Raw genomic sequence first — 13,355 nt, 5'->3', positions numbered from 1 at the left:
TGATGCACTGACACCTGTTTTGGCTTCAATAGGTTCCTGACCAAAGTCACGAGTTCTTGAGCCTTTTCTATCGGCAGATACACCCTTTTCTGGTCCGTATCCAGAATCATGCCAAAGAAGGGTAGACGAGTCGTAGGAACCAGCTGCGACTTCGGATATTGAGAATCCAGCCGTGTTGCTGTAACACCTTCAGTGAAAGCGACACGCTGTTCAGTAATTGTTCTCTTGATCTCGCTTTTATGAGGAGATCGTCCAAGTACGGGATAATTGTGACACCTTGTTTGCGCAGGAGCACCATCATTTCCGCCATTACCTTGGTGAAAATTCTCGGGCCGTGGAAAGCCCAAACGGCAACGTCTGAAATTGGTAATGACAATCCTGTACCGCAGATCTCAGGTACGCCTGATGAGGTGGATATATGGGAACATGAAGGTATGCATCCTTTATGTCCAGAGATACCATAAAATTTCCCCCTTCCAGGCTGGCGATGACTGCCCTGAGCGATTCCATCTTGAATTTGAACCTTTTCAAGTATAGGTTCAGGGATTTTAAATTTAAAATGGGTCTGAGCGAACCGTCCGGTTTCAGGACCACAAACAGGGTTGAGTAATATCCCCTGCCCTGTTGAAGCAGGGGAACCTCGACCACCACCTGTTGAAGATACAATTTGTCGATTGCATTTAACACTATCTCCCGTTCTTGAGGAGACGTTGGCAGAACCGATTTGAAAAACCGGCGAGGAGGCACCTCTTCGAATTCCAGTTTGTAACCTAGGGAAACAATTTCTATTGCCCAGGGATCCACCTGTGAGTGGGCCCAGATGTGGCTGAAAATTCAAAGACGTGCCCCCACTGGGGCGGACTCCCTTAGTGGAGCCCCAGCGTCATGCGGTGGATTTTGCAGAGGACGGGGAGGACTTCTGTTCCTGGGAACTAGCTGTGTTGTGCAGCTTTTTCCCTCTGCCCTTACCTCTAGCAAGAAAGAACGATCCACGGCCTTTCTTGTTTCTATTTGATCGAAAGGACTGCATTTGATAATGCGGTGCTTTTTTAGGTTGTGAGGGAATACAAGGTAAAAAATTAGATTTGCCTGCCGTAGCAGTGGATACCAGGTCCGAGAGACCTTCCCCAAACAATTCCTCACCCTTGTAAGGTAAAACCTCCATATGCCTTTTTTGAGTCGGCATCACCTGTCCATTGTCGGGTCCAAAGGACTCTTCTAGCCGAGATCGACATAGCGTTGATTCTCGAACCCAATAGACCAATGTCTCTTTGTGCATCTCTCATATATAAGACAGGGTCAATAGGATGGTATCCTTATCCAGGGTATCAAATTCCGCTGATAAGGTATCTGTCCATGCTGCTACAGCACTACACACCCATGCCAACGCAATAGCCGGTCTGAGTAAGGTACCTGAATGTGTATAAATGGACTTCAGGGTGACCTCCTGCTTGCGATCAGCAGGATCCCTGAGGGTAGCCGTATCTTGGGAAGGCAGCGCTACCTTTTTGGATAAGCGTGTCAAAGCTTTGTCCACCCTAGGGGATGATTCCCACCGTATCCTGTCCGTTGGCGGGAAAGGATACGCCATAAGAATCCTTTTGGGAATCTGCAGTTTCTTGTCTGGAGATTCCCAAGCTTTTTCACATAACTCGTTCAGCTCATGTGAGGGGGGAAAATTTATCTCAGTTTTCTTTCCCTTATACATGTGTACCCGCGTGTCAGGGACAGGGGGTTCCTCTATGATATGCAAAACATCTTTGATTGCAATAATCATATATCGAATACATTTAGCCACCTTTGGCTGTAATTTTGCATCATCATAATCGACACTGGAGTCAGAATCCGTGTCAACTATTTGGGATAGTGGGCGCTTTTGGGACCCCGAAGATCCCTGCGACATAGGTACAGGCATGGGTTGACTCCCTGACTGTTCCCTAGCTTCAGCTTTATCCAATCTTTTGTGCAATAAATTTACATTGGCACTTAAAACATTCCACATATCCATCCAGTCAGGTGTCGGCGCCGTCGACGGCGACACCACATTCATTTGCTCCTCCTCCTCCCTCGAAAAGCCTTCTACCTCAGACATGTCGACACACACGTACCGACACACCACACACTCAGGGAACCCTCTTATCTGAGGACAGTTCCCCCCACAAGGCCCTTAGAAGAGACAGAGAGAGAGTATGCCAGCACACACCCAGCGCTATAATAACCCAGGACAAAAACACAATATTTATGTTTACCCAGATAGCGCTTTTATACTCAATTCGCCAAATATGTGCCCCCCCTCTACTTTAAAACCTTCTGGTCACCGTGATCTAAGCAGGGGAGAGTCCGGGGAGCTTCCTCTCAGCGGTGCTGTGGAGAAAAAATGGCGCTGGTGAGTGCTGAGGGAGAAGCCCCGCCCCCCTAGGCGGCGGGCTTCTGTCCCACTCTAAAATACAAAACTTTGGCGGGGGCTCGTAGGTATATACAGTGGCCGGCTGTATATACCCATCTTTTGCCAGGAGAGGTTTATTTGCTGCCCAGGGCACCCACCCGCGCCCTGCACCCTTATAGTGACACAGTATGTGAGGTGAATGGGAGCAATGGCGCACAGCTGCAGTGCTGCGCGTTACCTCAGTGAAGAACATTGAAGTCTTCTGCCGCCTCTGATGTCTTCTAACTTCTCATACTCACGTGGCTCTACCTTCAGCTCTGTGAGGAGGACGGCGGCGCGGCTCCGGGACGGACGGCGAGGATGAGACCTGCGTACCGATCCCTCTGGAGCTAATGGTGTCCAGTAGCCTAAGAAGCAGAGCCTTTCAACTCACAGAAGTAGGTCTGCTTCTCTCCCCTCAGTCCCACGATGCAGGGAGTCTGTTGCCAGCAGGCTCCCTGAAAATAAAAAACCTAACAAAATACTTTCTGTCAGAAACTCATGAGAGCCTCTGAAAAGCACCCAGTCTCCTCTGGGCACAGTAATCAACTGAGGTCTGGAGGAGGGGCATAGAGGGAGGAGCCAGTGCACACCCAAATCCTAAAGTCTTTCTTAAAGTGCCAATGTCTCCTGCGGAGCCCGTCTATACCCATGGTCCTTACGGAGTCCCCAGCATCCTCTAGGACGTAAGAGAAATATTTACCTCTTCCTTTAAAATCTCCAGATGTTTGAATCACACTGAGATGCATGTAAAATTCCGCCATAGGCTATATCTGATCGGATAGACTACATACTATTTGGCCCACTTGTTCTAAATATTGCTGGCGCCAATGTGGTGAAATAGGCCACATTTTTCAAGTATTCTGGTCATGCAATGTTCTTGGTCACTTCTGGTCTGACGTTTATAAATTAATTAATAAAAGTGCTGAACTTAACACTCTCTCCCTCCCCCTCCATGGCATTATTGAATTTGTTCCCTGACAATATTTTACCGAGTAACCAATATGTTCTTGGACAAATTCTTATAGCTGCAAGAGCTACAATACCACAATTATGGAAACAACCAACTCCTCCTTCTCTACTTAAAGTTATACATAAAACTCGGTTCCATTTTACCATGGAGACAACATATCTACCTTACTCGTACTCGCCCTCATCTCCCTTAGTGCTTTGGTCACCTTGGCACGACTTCGTCAAGGAAGGAGAAGGAACTCAGTACTTCCCTACATTTTCCCAATCTGATCCTATGCCATTCAGTCTTAACAAGAGAGTGTTTGTTTCTTCTCAAATTGAATGACCCCCTTTTGTTTGTATGTATTGTTTGCATTTTGATACTATTGTATATACAGTCATATGTGAATGTACAATAACTCTGTATACACTAATGGAATAATGTATATATTTGTTTCAAATGCTTGCACCCCCCCCCCCCTCTTTTCTTTTTCCTTCCTCTTTCTTCTTTCTGTACACCTTTTGACAAAAGTATTCCCTTATTTTCTTTTTGTTCCAATAAAAACTATTGATGTAAAAAAAAAAAAAAAAAAAGTCAATTCAAACATCTACAGATTACAATACCACGTTGCCATATCAGGTACTCAGCGATGATAAGAGAGCATTTAAACAAATAAATATCAGGCTCCTTCAGCAATTTCCACCACCAGGACAATACACTAAACCCAATGAGGTCCTACTGTACTTACTTTATGTTGTACAGTTTTCTTCCAACTATTGCAGTGAAATCCACTTCAAAGTATTTCTTGGGGAGGATATTTTCATCCTAACAACAATGGCAAAATGACAAACATTGTTACATGAATTGTAAAATGTCCTGCCCTGGAAGGAGAGGAGCATCTGAGATGTATAGTGTTAATCTATTATTGCCTGCCATTAGTGACCGCAATTAATTATTGATGCCATTTGTTGTATATACCTAGTGCTCCACTTCTACCAGATATTTAGGACAAGTCATGCAGAGGACAGACATTGTTCACATACCATTTGTTCTGAGACGTTTGGAGGAAAGAAAAAAAAAAAGGGGGGGGGGGCAGCATAGTGTCTGTAGTATTGCCGATTGTTGTATTACAGTGTGCGGCCAGAAGGTGGAGCTGTGAAACCCTCCTCTGGGCAACGGGGGTCATTCCGAGTTGTTCGCTCGTTGCCGATTTTCGCAACGGAGCGATTAAGGCAAAAATGCGCATGGTACGCAGCGCGCATGCGGTAAGTATTTTAGCACAAAACTTAGTAGATTTACTCACGTCCGAACAAAGAATTTTCATCGTTGAAGTGATCGGAGTGTGATTGACAGGAAGTGGGTGTTTCTGGGTGGAAACGGGCCGTTTTCTGGGAGTGTGCGGGAAAAACGCGGGCGTGCCAGGAAAAAAACGCGGGAGTGTCTGGAGAAACGGGGGAGTGGCTGGCCGAACGCAGGGCGTGTTTGTGACGTCAAACCAGGAACGAAATGGCCTGAGCTGATCGCAATCTGTGAGTAGGTCTGGAGCTACTCAGAAACTGCTAAGAATTTTCTATTCGCAATTCTGCTAATTGGTTCGCTATTCTGCTAAGCTAAGACACACTCCCAGAGGGCGGCGGCCTAGCGTGTGCAATGCTGCTAAAATCTGCTAGCGAGCGAACAACTCGGAATGACCTCCAATGTGTTTTTAGGTTGCTGCAGTAGAACCCAAGAATACTTTGCAACTATGATCTTCATTTGTATATAGAGATGTGTCCTCAGACACCTATCCTTTTTGCGCTGTATGACACGACGGCTCCGCACTGGGTAGCGAATCCCGGACTTTCGTACTTTTTCAACCAAAACTTTTATTACGCACCACCAGGGAGAGTAAGGGTTAGACCAGGAGGCGGGGGTTGGGTTTAGGCTGCGGAAAGGGAGCATTGGAGAAAGGTAAGTATACTTACCTTCCCTCTGTTGGGCTTCTCACACTTTGGATGCTGCGGTCAGTATTCTGACCACCGGCATTCCGACTGCCGAAGTATCGATCCTAACCACTTCTGCCTACTAACTACAAATACAGGGGATCTCAACTCTAGTCCCAAGTACCCCCAACAGGTTTATGTTTTGTGGCTCTCTGTAATCATGCACAGGTGAGTTCTTCTAATTTGTTGGGTCAGTAATTATCCCACCTGCTTCCACAAACAGGCATCACCACAGCATGACTTGTGGGGAAAACTGTAGGGTTGGGGTTGAGAAATATTTGTTTAAAACAATTTGTACTGTACTGTACTGGTTTACAAGTGCAAACAGGGCCATAAAAAGTGCACTTGTGCAAAGTTTACAAGTGCACAAAAAACAACAACAAAAACATCCTTTAAAGCCTGTTAGCATCCGTGGAAAATGGGGACAGCTGGCAGATAGGACACATGACAAAGCCACTGCATGTTGCATACATCAATGTTACCATCATTTTAGGCCAAGGGCACTTTTAAACCGTCTAATGCTTGAAAGCAGCTGCTCAGATTTCAATTAACCCCAAGCTGCTGTTTATTAATGGTACGGGAAGATAGCCGTGGGTCAGGGGTCTTCTCCTGAAATAAGTGACAGCCTCCACTTATAGCGCCGGGCCTGGGGTCCCAGATCACTGAGTATTCAAATGCCACAGTATGCATCACAAGGGTATTCTAAGCCGGGGTTGCCACATAAACCTGGGGACTTTTATTGCAGCTGGTGTTATTATGGTACGTAGGGAGTGTTGCGTTGTCAGGACAGGGGAGGATTCCCCTTCCCAGCCCAACCAAACTCTCAATGACACACTACGTATGGAGTAAATGACAGCGGAATAATGCTGATTAACAGTATATTGGTGTTGCCATGACTGGGATGTGGTAGTTTGCTGCCCTCTGGTGGTGACACACTAAGGCACAGCCTCACCAGCAGTTCCCAGTCTGCAGGACACGTGATTAGTGTAATACATTTTACTTTCACTTCCATTCAATGCTAAATAAAGCAAAGAATTATGTGCCAGATGTTCCAGAGCAGCAGGTGGAACAAACTAGAGGAAATGCTGATGTGTCTCACTTACATTTACCTTAAGGAGAGTTTAGACTTATAAACAGCATATGAAAGTTTTATACTGATGGTAGTCACTAAAATACCTTTATCCAAAGGCCCCTTGCTGCAGATTAGGTGCTAGGCATTGTGGCATTGCGTCATGTGTGCAGGAGATGGACAGATATTACCCATTACACCCCCCCCCCCCCCCCCCCATCCATATCTCAGGCATGTGGCTTGCTCACACCACCAACTCTCATTGCCACAGCTAGTTCCCCAGCACGGGCAATGTGGCATAGAGTATGGTGGTATTTCTGTGAGCCACAGAGGAGTAAAGCATTATAGGTCACATGGTGAAAGTTATACCTAGTGCTGTTGTATTAAATAATTGCTGTGTAGCAGAAAGCTGTCTGTGGCCTATGGGCAGGGCCGTAACTACGCGTGTGCCAGGTGTGCCTGGCACACAGCGCAGCTGCCCTGAGGGCGCACGGCCAGCGGCATGTAATGAGTCAAACTGACTCATTACATGCCGCCGCTGCCGCGCTGTGGAGGAGAGAGCAGCGCCGGGCAGCGGAGGAGTGGGAGGACTCGGTTCCTCCATCCCACCATTCACAGCGGCGCCGGGCAGCCTATACGGAAGGAGAGGGGACTGCTGCAGCAGCGCTAACTACCAATGACATAGCGCTGCTGCGGCTCCAGTCCCCCTCCCTCCTCCTCCTTGTCCGATGCCTGCACAGAGGGAGCTGCCAGCACGAGGAGCCTGTCAGCGGGGAGATGGTAAGTATCTCTCTCTCTCTCTCTCTCTCAGGGGGACACCGTCTGCCGTAATGTGTAAAAAGGGGGACTGGCTGCCGCAATGTGTAAAAAGGGGGACGCTAGCTGCTGCAATGTGTATAAAGGGGGACACCATCTGCCGTAATGTGTAAAAACGGGGACGCTCTCTGCCGTAATGTGTAAAAAAGGGACGCTGTCTGCTGTAATGTGTAAAAAGAGGGACTGTCTGCTGTAATGTATAAAAGGGGCTCTACCTGGTGTAGTGGTGCTACTGTGCAGCGTATTTTGAATAATGGAGACTACTATGCACCGTAGTATGAATTGCTATTATTTTTGTGGCCACGCCCCTTCCCATGAAGCCACGCCCCTATATATTTTTTGCGTGCCGCCCCTATCTTGCATGGGGGGGGGGCACCAATGCAGTTTCTTGCACACAGCGCTAAAATGCCTAGTTACGGCACTGCCTATGGGAGGCTACTTCATAACCCACAGAGACTAACCATGATGATATTCCTGTGCTGACATCACACCAGTAATCACTATAAGGCACCAATATACCAACAACAGACCTAGCATCCGGATGGATACTCCCAGTAGTGGGAATACAAGAACTGCACTGTAGCTGGAACAGCATAAACATTGTAACTTTTAGAATGTAAGCTCTCACGAGCAGGGCCCTCTTCCCTCATGTGCTTATCCTTTTTCTTACTTTAATAATCTTCAACTGCACCAAATCCAGCAGTCTTCTGCCACCTGATACTTATTCCAGTGTCATCTGCTGATGTAACTATGTTTATTCACCCTGTACTTGTCCTATACTGTCATCAACTGTAAGTTGCTGTTTTCCTGTTTGATTATTTGTTTATGTACTCTGTAATATGGCACTGCTGATCCCTTGTGGCGCCATATAAATAAAGGATGATAATAAGATTTTAAACCTACCGGTAAATCTTTTTCTCTTAGTCCGTAGAGGATGCTGGGGACTCCGTAAGGACCATGGGGAATAGACGGGCTCCGCAGGAGACATGGGCACTATAAAGAAACTTTAGAAAGGGTGTGCACTGGCTCCTCCCTCTATGCCCCTCCTCCATACCTCAGTTAGAGAAACTGAGCCCAGAGGAGAGGATTTTGTTAATCAAAGGGCAAGATTCACACCAGCCCACACCATATAACCTGGAATATACGAACCAGTCAACAGTATGAAACAGAACAGCATCAGTCAAAGACTGAACAAAACTGTAACATAACCCTTATGCAAGCAATAACTATATACAAGTCTTGCAGAATGTTGTCCGCACTGGGACGGGCGCCCAGCATCCTCTACGGACTAGGAGAAAAAGATTTACCGGTAGGTTTAAAATCTTATTTTCTCTTACGTCCTAGAGGATGCTGGGACTCCGTAAGGACCATGGGGATTATACCAAAGCTCCAGACCGGGCGGGAAAGTGCGGACAACTCTGCAGCACCGACTGAGCAAACGCAAGGTCCTCATCAGCCAGGGTATCAACTTATAGAACTTTGCAAAAGTGTTTGAACCTGACCAGGTAGCTGCTCGGCAAAGCTGTAAAGCCGAGACGCCTCGGACAGCCGCCCAAGAAGAGGCCACCTTCCTAGTGGAATGGGCCTTTACCGAATTTGTTAACGGCAATCCTGCCGTAGAATGAGCCTGCTGAATCGTGTTACAGATCCAGCGAGCAATAGTCTGCTTCGAAGCAGGAGCGCCAACTTTGTTGGCTGCATACAGGACAAACAGTGCCTCTGTTTTCCTAACTCGAGCCGTCCTGGCTACATAGATTTTTTAGGCCCTGACTACATCCAGGGACTTGGAATCCTCCAAGTCACTCGTAGCCACAGGCACCACAATAGGTTGGTTCATATGAAATGAAGAAACCACCTTAGGCAAAAATTGAGGACGAGTCGTCAACTCCGCTCTATCCACATGGAAGGTCAAATAGGGGCTCTTGTGAGACAAGGCCGCCAATTCGGACACCCGCCTGGCAGATGCAAAGGCCAACAACAGAACCACTTTCCAAGTGAGATACTTTAATTCCACGGTTTGAAGAGGCTCAAACCAGTGAGACTTAAAGAACTGTAATACCACGTTAAGGTCCCATGGTGCCACTGGGGGCACAAAAGGAGGCTGGATATGCAGCACTCCCATCACAAAAGTCTGGACTTCTGGTAGAGAAGCCAATTCCTTCTGAAAGAAAATGGACAGGGCCGAAATCTGTACTCCAGTCTGTAGGAAGTGGAGAAAACGTCCCAGATGGAATTCTTTCGAAGGAGCATTCTTGGTCTCACACCAAGACACATTCTTCCTCCAGATACGGTGATAATGTTTCGCTGTCACCTCCTTCCTAGCCCTTATCAGAGTAGGAATGACCTCATCCGGAATGCCCTTTTCAGCTAGGATCCGGCGTTCAACCGCCATGCCGTCAAACGCAGCCGCGGTAAGCCTTGGAACAGACAGGGCCCCTGTTGCAACAGGTCCTCTCTGAGAGGAAGAGGCCACGGATCTTCTGTGAGCATTTCCTGTAGCTCCGGATACCAGGCCCTTCGAGGCCAATCTGGAACAATGAGAATTGTCTGTACTCCTTTTCGTCTTATGATTTTCAATATTTTGAAGAGGAGAGGAAGAGGAGGGAACACATAGACCGACTGAAACACCCACGGAGTCACCAGGGCGTCCACTGCTACCGCCTGAGGGTCCCTTGACCTGGCACAATACCTCGGGAGCTTTTTGTTGAGGCGTGACGCCATCATGTCTATTTGAGGCAGTCCCCACTGACTTACAATTTCTGCAAAGACTTCTTGATGAAGTCCCCACTCTCCTGGATGGAGATCGTGTCTGCTGAGGTAGTCTGCTTCCCAGTTGTCCACTCCCGGAATGAAGACTGCTGTCAGAGCGTTTACATGATTTTCCGCCCAGCGAAGAATTCTGGTGGCTTCCGCCATTGCCACTCTGCTCCTTGTGCTGCCTTGGCGGTTTACATGAGCCACTGCCGTGACGCTGTCCGACTGAATCAAAACCGGTAGGCCGCGAAGAAAATTCTCCGCTTGACGTAGGCCGTTGTGTATGGCCCTCGATTCCAGTACGTTGATGTGTAGACAAGCCTCCTGGCTTGACCACAGACCCTAGAAGTTTCTTCCCTGTGTGACTGCTCCCCATTATCGGAGGCTCGCGTCCGTGGTCACCAGAACCCAGTCCTGAATGCCAAACCTGCGACCTTCTAGAAGGTGAGCACTCTGCAGCCACCACAAGAGAGATACCCTGGCCCTGGGGGACAGGCTGATCATCTGATGAATATGTAGATGTGACCCGGACCACTTGTCCAGAAGGTCCCACTAAAAGGTCCTCGCATGGAACCTGCCGAATGGAATGGCCTCGTAAGACGCCATCATCTTTCCCAGAACTCGAGCGCATTGATGGACCGACACCCTTTTTGGCTTTAACAGGTCCCTGACCACGTTCTGGAGTTCCTGGGCCTTTTCCATCGGGAGAAAAACCCTTTTTTGTTCCGTATCCAGAATCATGCCTAAGAAAGGCAAACGGGTCGTTGGAACCAACTGTGACTTTGGTAGATTGAGAATCCAGCCGTGCTGCTGCAACACCCTCAGGGAGAGTGATACGCTGTTCAGCAACTGTTCTCTCGATCTCGCTTATATTAGGAGATCGTCCAAGTACGGGATAATTGTGACTCCCTGCTTGCGCAGGAGCACCATAATTTCCGCAATTACCTTGGTGAAAATCCTCGGGACCGTGGTAAGCCCAAACGGCAACGTCTGAAATTGGTAATGACAATCCTGTACAGCAAATCTCATGAACGCCTGATGAGGAGGATATATGGGGACATGAAGGTATGCATCCATTATGTCCAGGGACACCATATAATCCCCCCCCCCCTCCAGGCTGGCGATGACCGCTCTGAACGATTCCATCTTGAATTTGAACCTTTTCAAGTATAGGTTTAAGGATTTTAAATTCAGAATGGGTCTGACCGAACCGTCCGGTTTCGGGCCACAAACAGGGTTGAGTAGTACCCCGTCCTCTGTTGAAGCAGGGGAACTTTGACCACCACTTGTTGAAGACACAATTTTTGAATTGCATTTAAAACTACTTCCCTCTCTGGGGAAGAAGCTGGTAGGGCCGATTTGAAAAACCGGCGAGGAGGCACCTCTTCGAATTCCAGCTTGTAACCCTGGGAAACAATGTCTATTGCCCAGGAATCCACCTGTGATTGAATCCAGACGTGGCTGAAAAGTCGAAGACGTGCCCCCACTGGGGCGGACTCCCTCAGCGGAGCCCCAGCGTCATGCGGTGGATTTTGTAGAAGCCGGGGAGGACTTCTGCTCCTGGGAACTAGCTGTAGCTGGCAGCTTTTTCCCCCTGCCCTTACCTCTGGCAAGAAAGGAAGATCCCTGTACTCTCTTGGATTTATGCGACCGAAAGGACTGCATCTGATAATGAGGCGTTTTCTTAGGCTGTGAGGAAACATAAGGCAAAAAAGTTGATTTACCTACCGTAGCTGTGGAAACCAGGTCTGTGAGACCATCCCCAAATAAGTCCTCACCCTTGTAAGGCAAAACCTCCATATGCCTCTTCGAGTCGGCATCACACGTCCATTGTCGGGTCCATAGGGCTCGCCTAGCAGAAATTGCCATAGCGTTGGCTCTGGAACCCAGTAGGCCAATGTCTCTCTGAGCATCTCATATATAGGACAGCATCCTTAATATGACCCAGGATCAATAAAATGGTTTCCTTATCCAGCGTATCAATATCAGCAGATAAGGTATCTGTCCAAGCTGCAACAGCGCTACAAACCCAAGCCGACGCTATCGCCGGTCTGAGTAACGTACCAGTATGTGTGTAAATTGACTTCAAGGTAGTTTCCTGCCTGCGATCAGCAGGATCCTTGAGTGTTGCGGTATCTTGAGACGGCAGCGCTACCTTCTTGGATAAGCGTGTCAACGCTTTGTCCACCCTCGGGGAGGATTCCCACCGTATCCTGTCCTTAGCCGGGAAAGGATACGCCATAAGAATCCTTTTGGGAATCTGCAGTTTTTTGTCTGGAGTTTCCCAAGCCCTTTCAAACAACTCGTTTAGCTCATGTGAAGGGGGAAAAGTAACCTCCGGCTTCTTTTCTTTAAACATGTGGACCCTCGTGTCAGGTACAGAGGGGTTATCAGTGATATGCAACACATCTTTTATTGCAATAATCATATAATGAATACTTTTTGCCAACCTTGGCTGCAACTTCGCATCATCGTAGTCGACACTGGAGTCAGAATCCGTGTCGGTATCAGTGTCTACTACTTGGGATAGTGGGCGCTTTTGAGACCCAGACGGTCCTTGCGACATAGTGAAAGTCAGGGCTTGACTCCATGTACATTCCCTGGACTCCGCTTTTTCCAGCCTTTTGTGTAATAAATTCACATTTGCATTTAAAACATTCCACATATCCAACCAGTCAGGTGTCGGCGTTGCCGACGGAGACACCACACTCCTTTGCTCGACCTCCTCCCTAGAAGAGCCTTCCGCTTCAGACATGCCGACACACGCGTACCGACACCCCACACACTCAGGGAAATCTCTAATCTGGAGACAGTTCCCCAACAAGGCCCTTTGGAGAGACAGAGAGAGAGTATTCCAGCACACACCCAGCGCCAATGACCCTGGAAAAAAAATCCCAGATCTATAGAGCGCTTTTTATGATATATCAACTGCGCCAAATTATGTGCCCCCCCCTTCTTTAAAACCCTCTGTCACAGTGTTCAGCAGGGGAGAGTCCGGGGAGCCAGCTTCTCAGCGGTGTGCTGTGCAGAAAATGGCGCTGGTTAGTGCTAAGGGATCAAGCTCCGCCCCCTCAGCGGCGGGCTTTGGTCCCGCTCGATTTCTTTAAAAACTGGCGGGGGTTTTCTATATACAGCCCTCAGAGCCTATATATAATGTCTGGCCAGTCCTAGAGGTTTAAAATTGATGCCCAGGGCGCCCCCCCTGCGCCCTGCACCCATCAGTGCCTGCCTTGTGTGTTGTGTGTGGGAGCAATGGCGCGCAGCGTTACCTCAGCGAAGATCTGAAGTCTTCTGCCGCCTCTGAAGTCTTCTATCTTCTTATACTCACCCGGCTTCTATCTTCCGGCTCTGTGAGGA

General features: G+C 48.2%; 1 protein-coding gene across 2 annotated transcripts in view; it reads right to left on the bottom strand.

Annotated features, from left to right (window-relative positions):
* LCMT1 (leucine carboxyl methyltransferase 1) overlaps positions 1 to 13,355 on the bottom strand; it is an 84,161-nt gene that overhangs the window by 63,623 nt on the left and 7,183 nt on the right. For both annotated transcript variants that reach the window (XR_010182121.1, XM_063934742.1), the window contains exon 4: positions 4,126 to 4,202. Coding sequence is in view for 1 of the 2 variants with exons in the window: in XM_063934742.1 (XP_063790812.1) it covers positions 4,126 to 4,202 (77 nt within the window). In the remaining variant the exon portion in view is untranslated. The remainder of the gene's footprint in view (positions 1 to 4,125; positions 4,203 to 13,355) is intronic.

The sequence above is a fragment of the Pseudophryne corroboree genome, chromosome 7, assembly GCF_028390025.1.
Source record: "Pseudophryne corroboree isolate aPseCor3 chromosome 7, aPseCor3.hap2, whole genome shotgun sequence".
Taxonomy (NCBI): Eukaryota; Metazoa; Chordata; class Amphibia; order Anura; family Myobatrachidae; genus Pseudophryne; species Pseudophryne corroboree.
The sequence above is the reverse complement of the archived record's forward strand: the minus strand, read 5'-3'. Positions and strand labels throughout refer to the sequence as shown.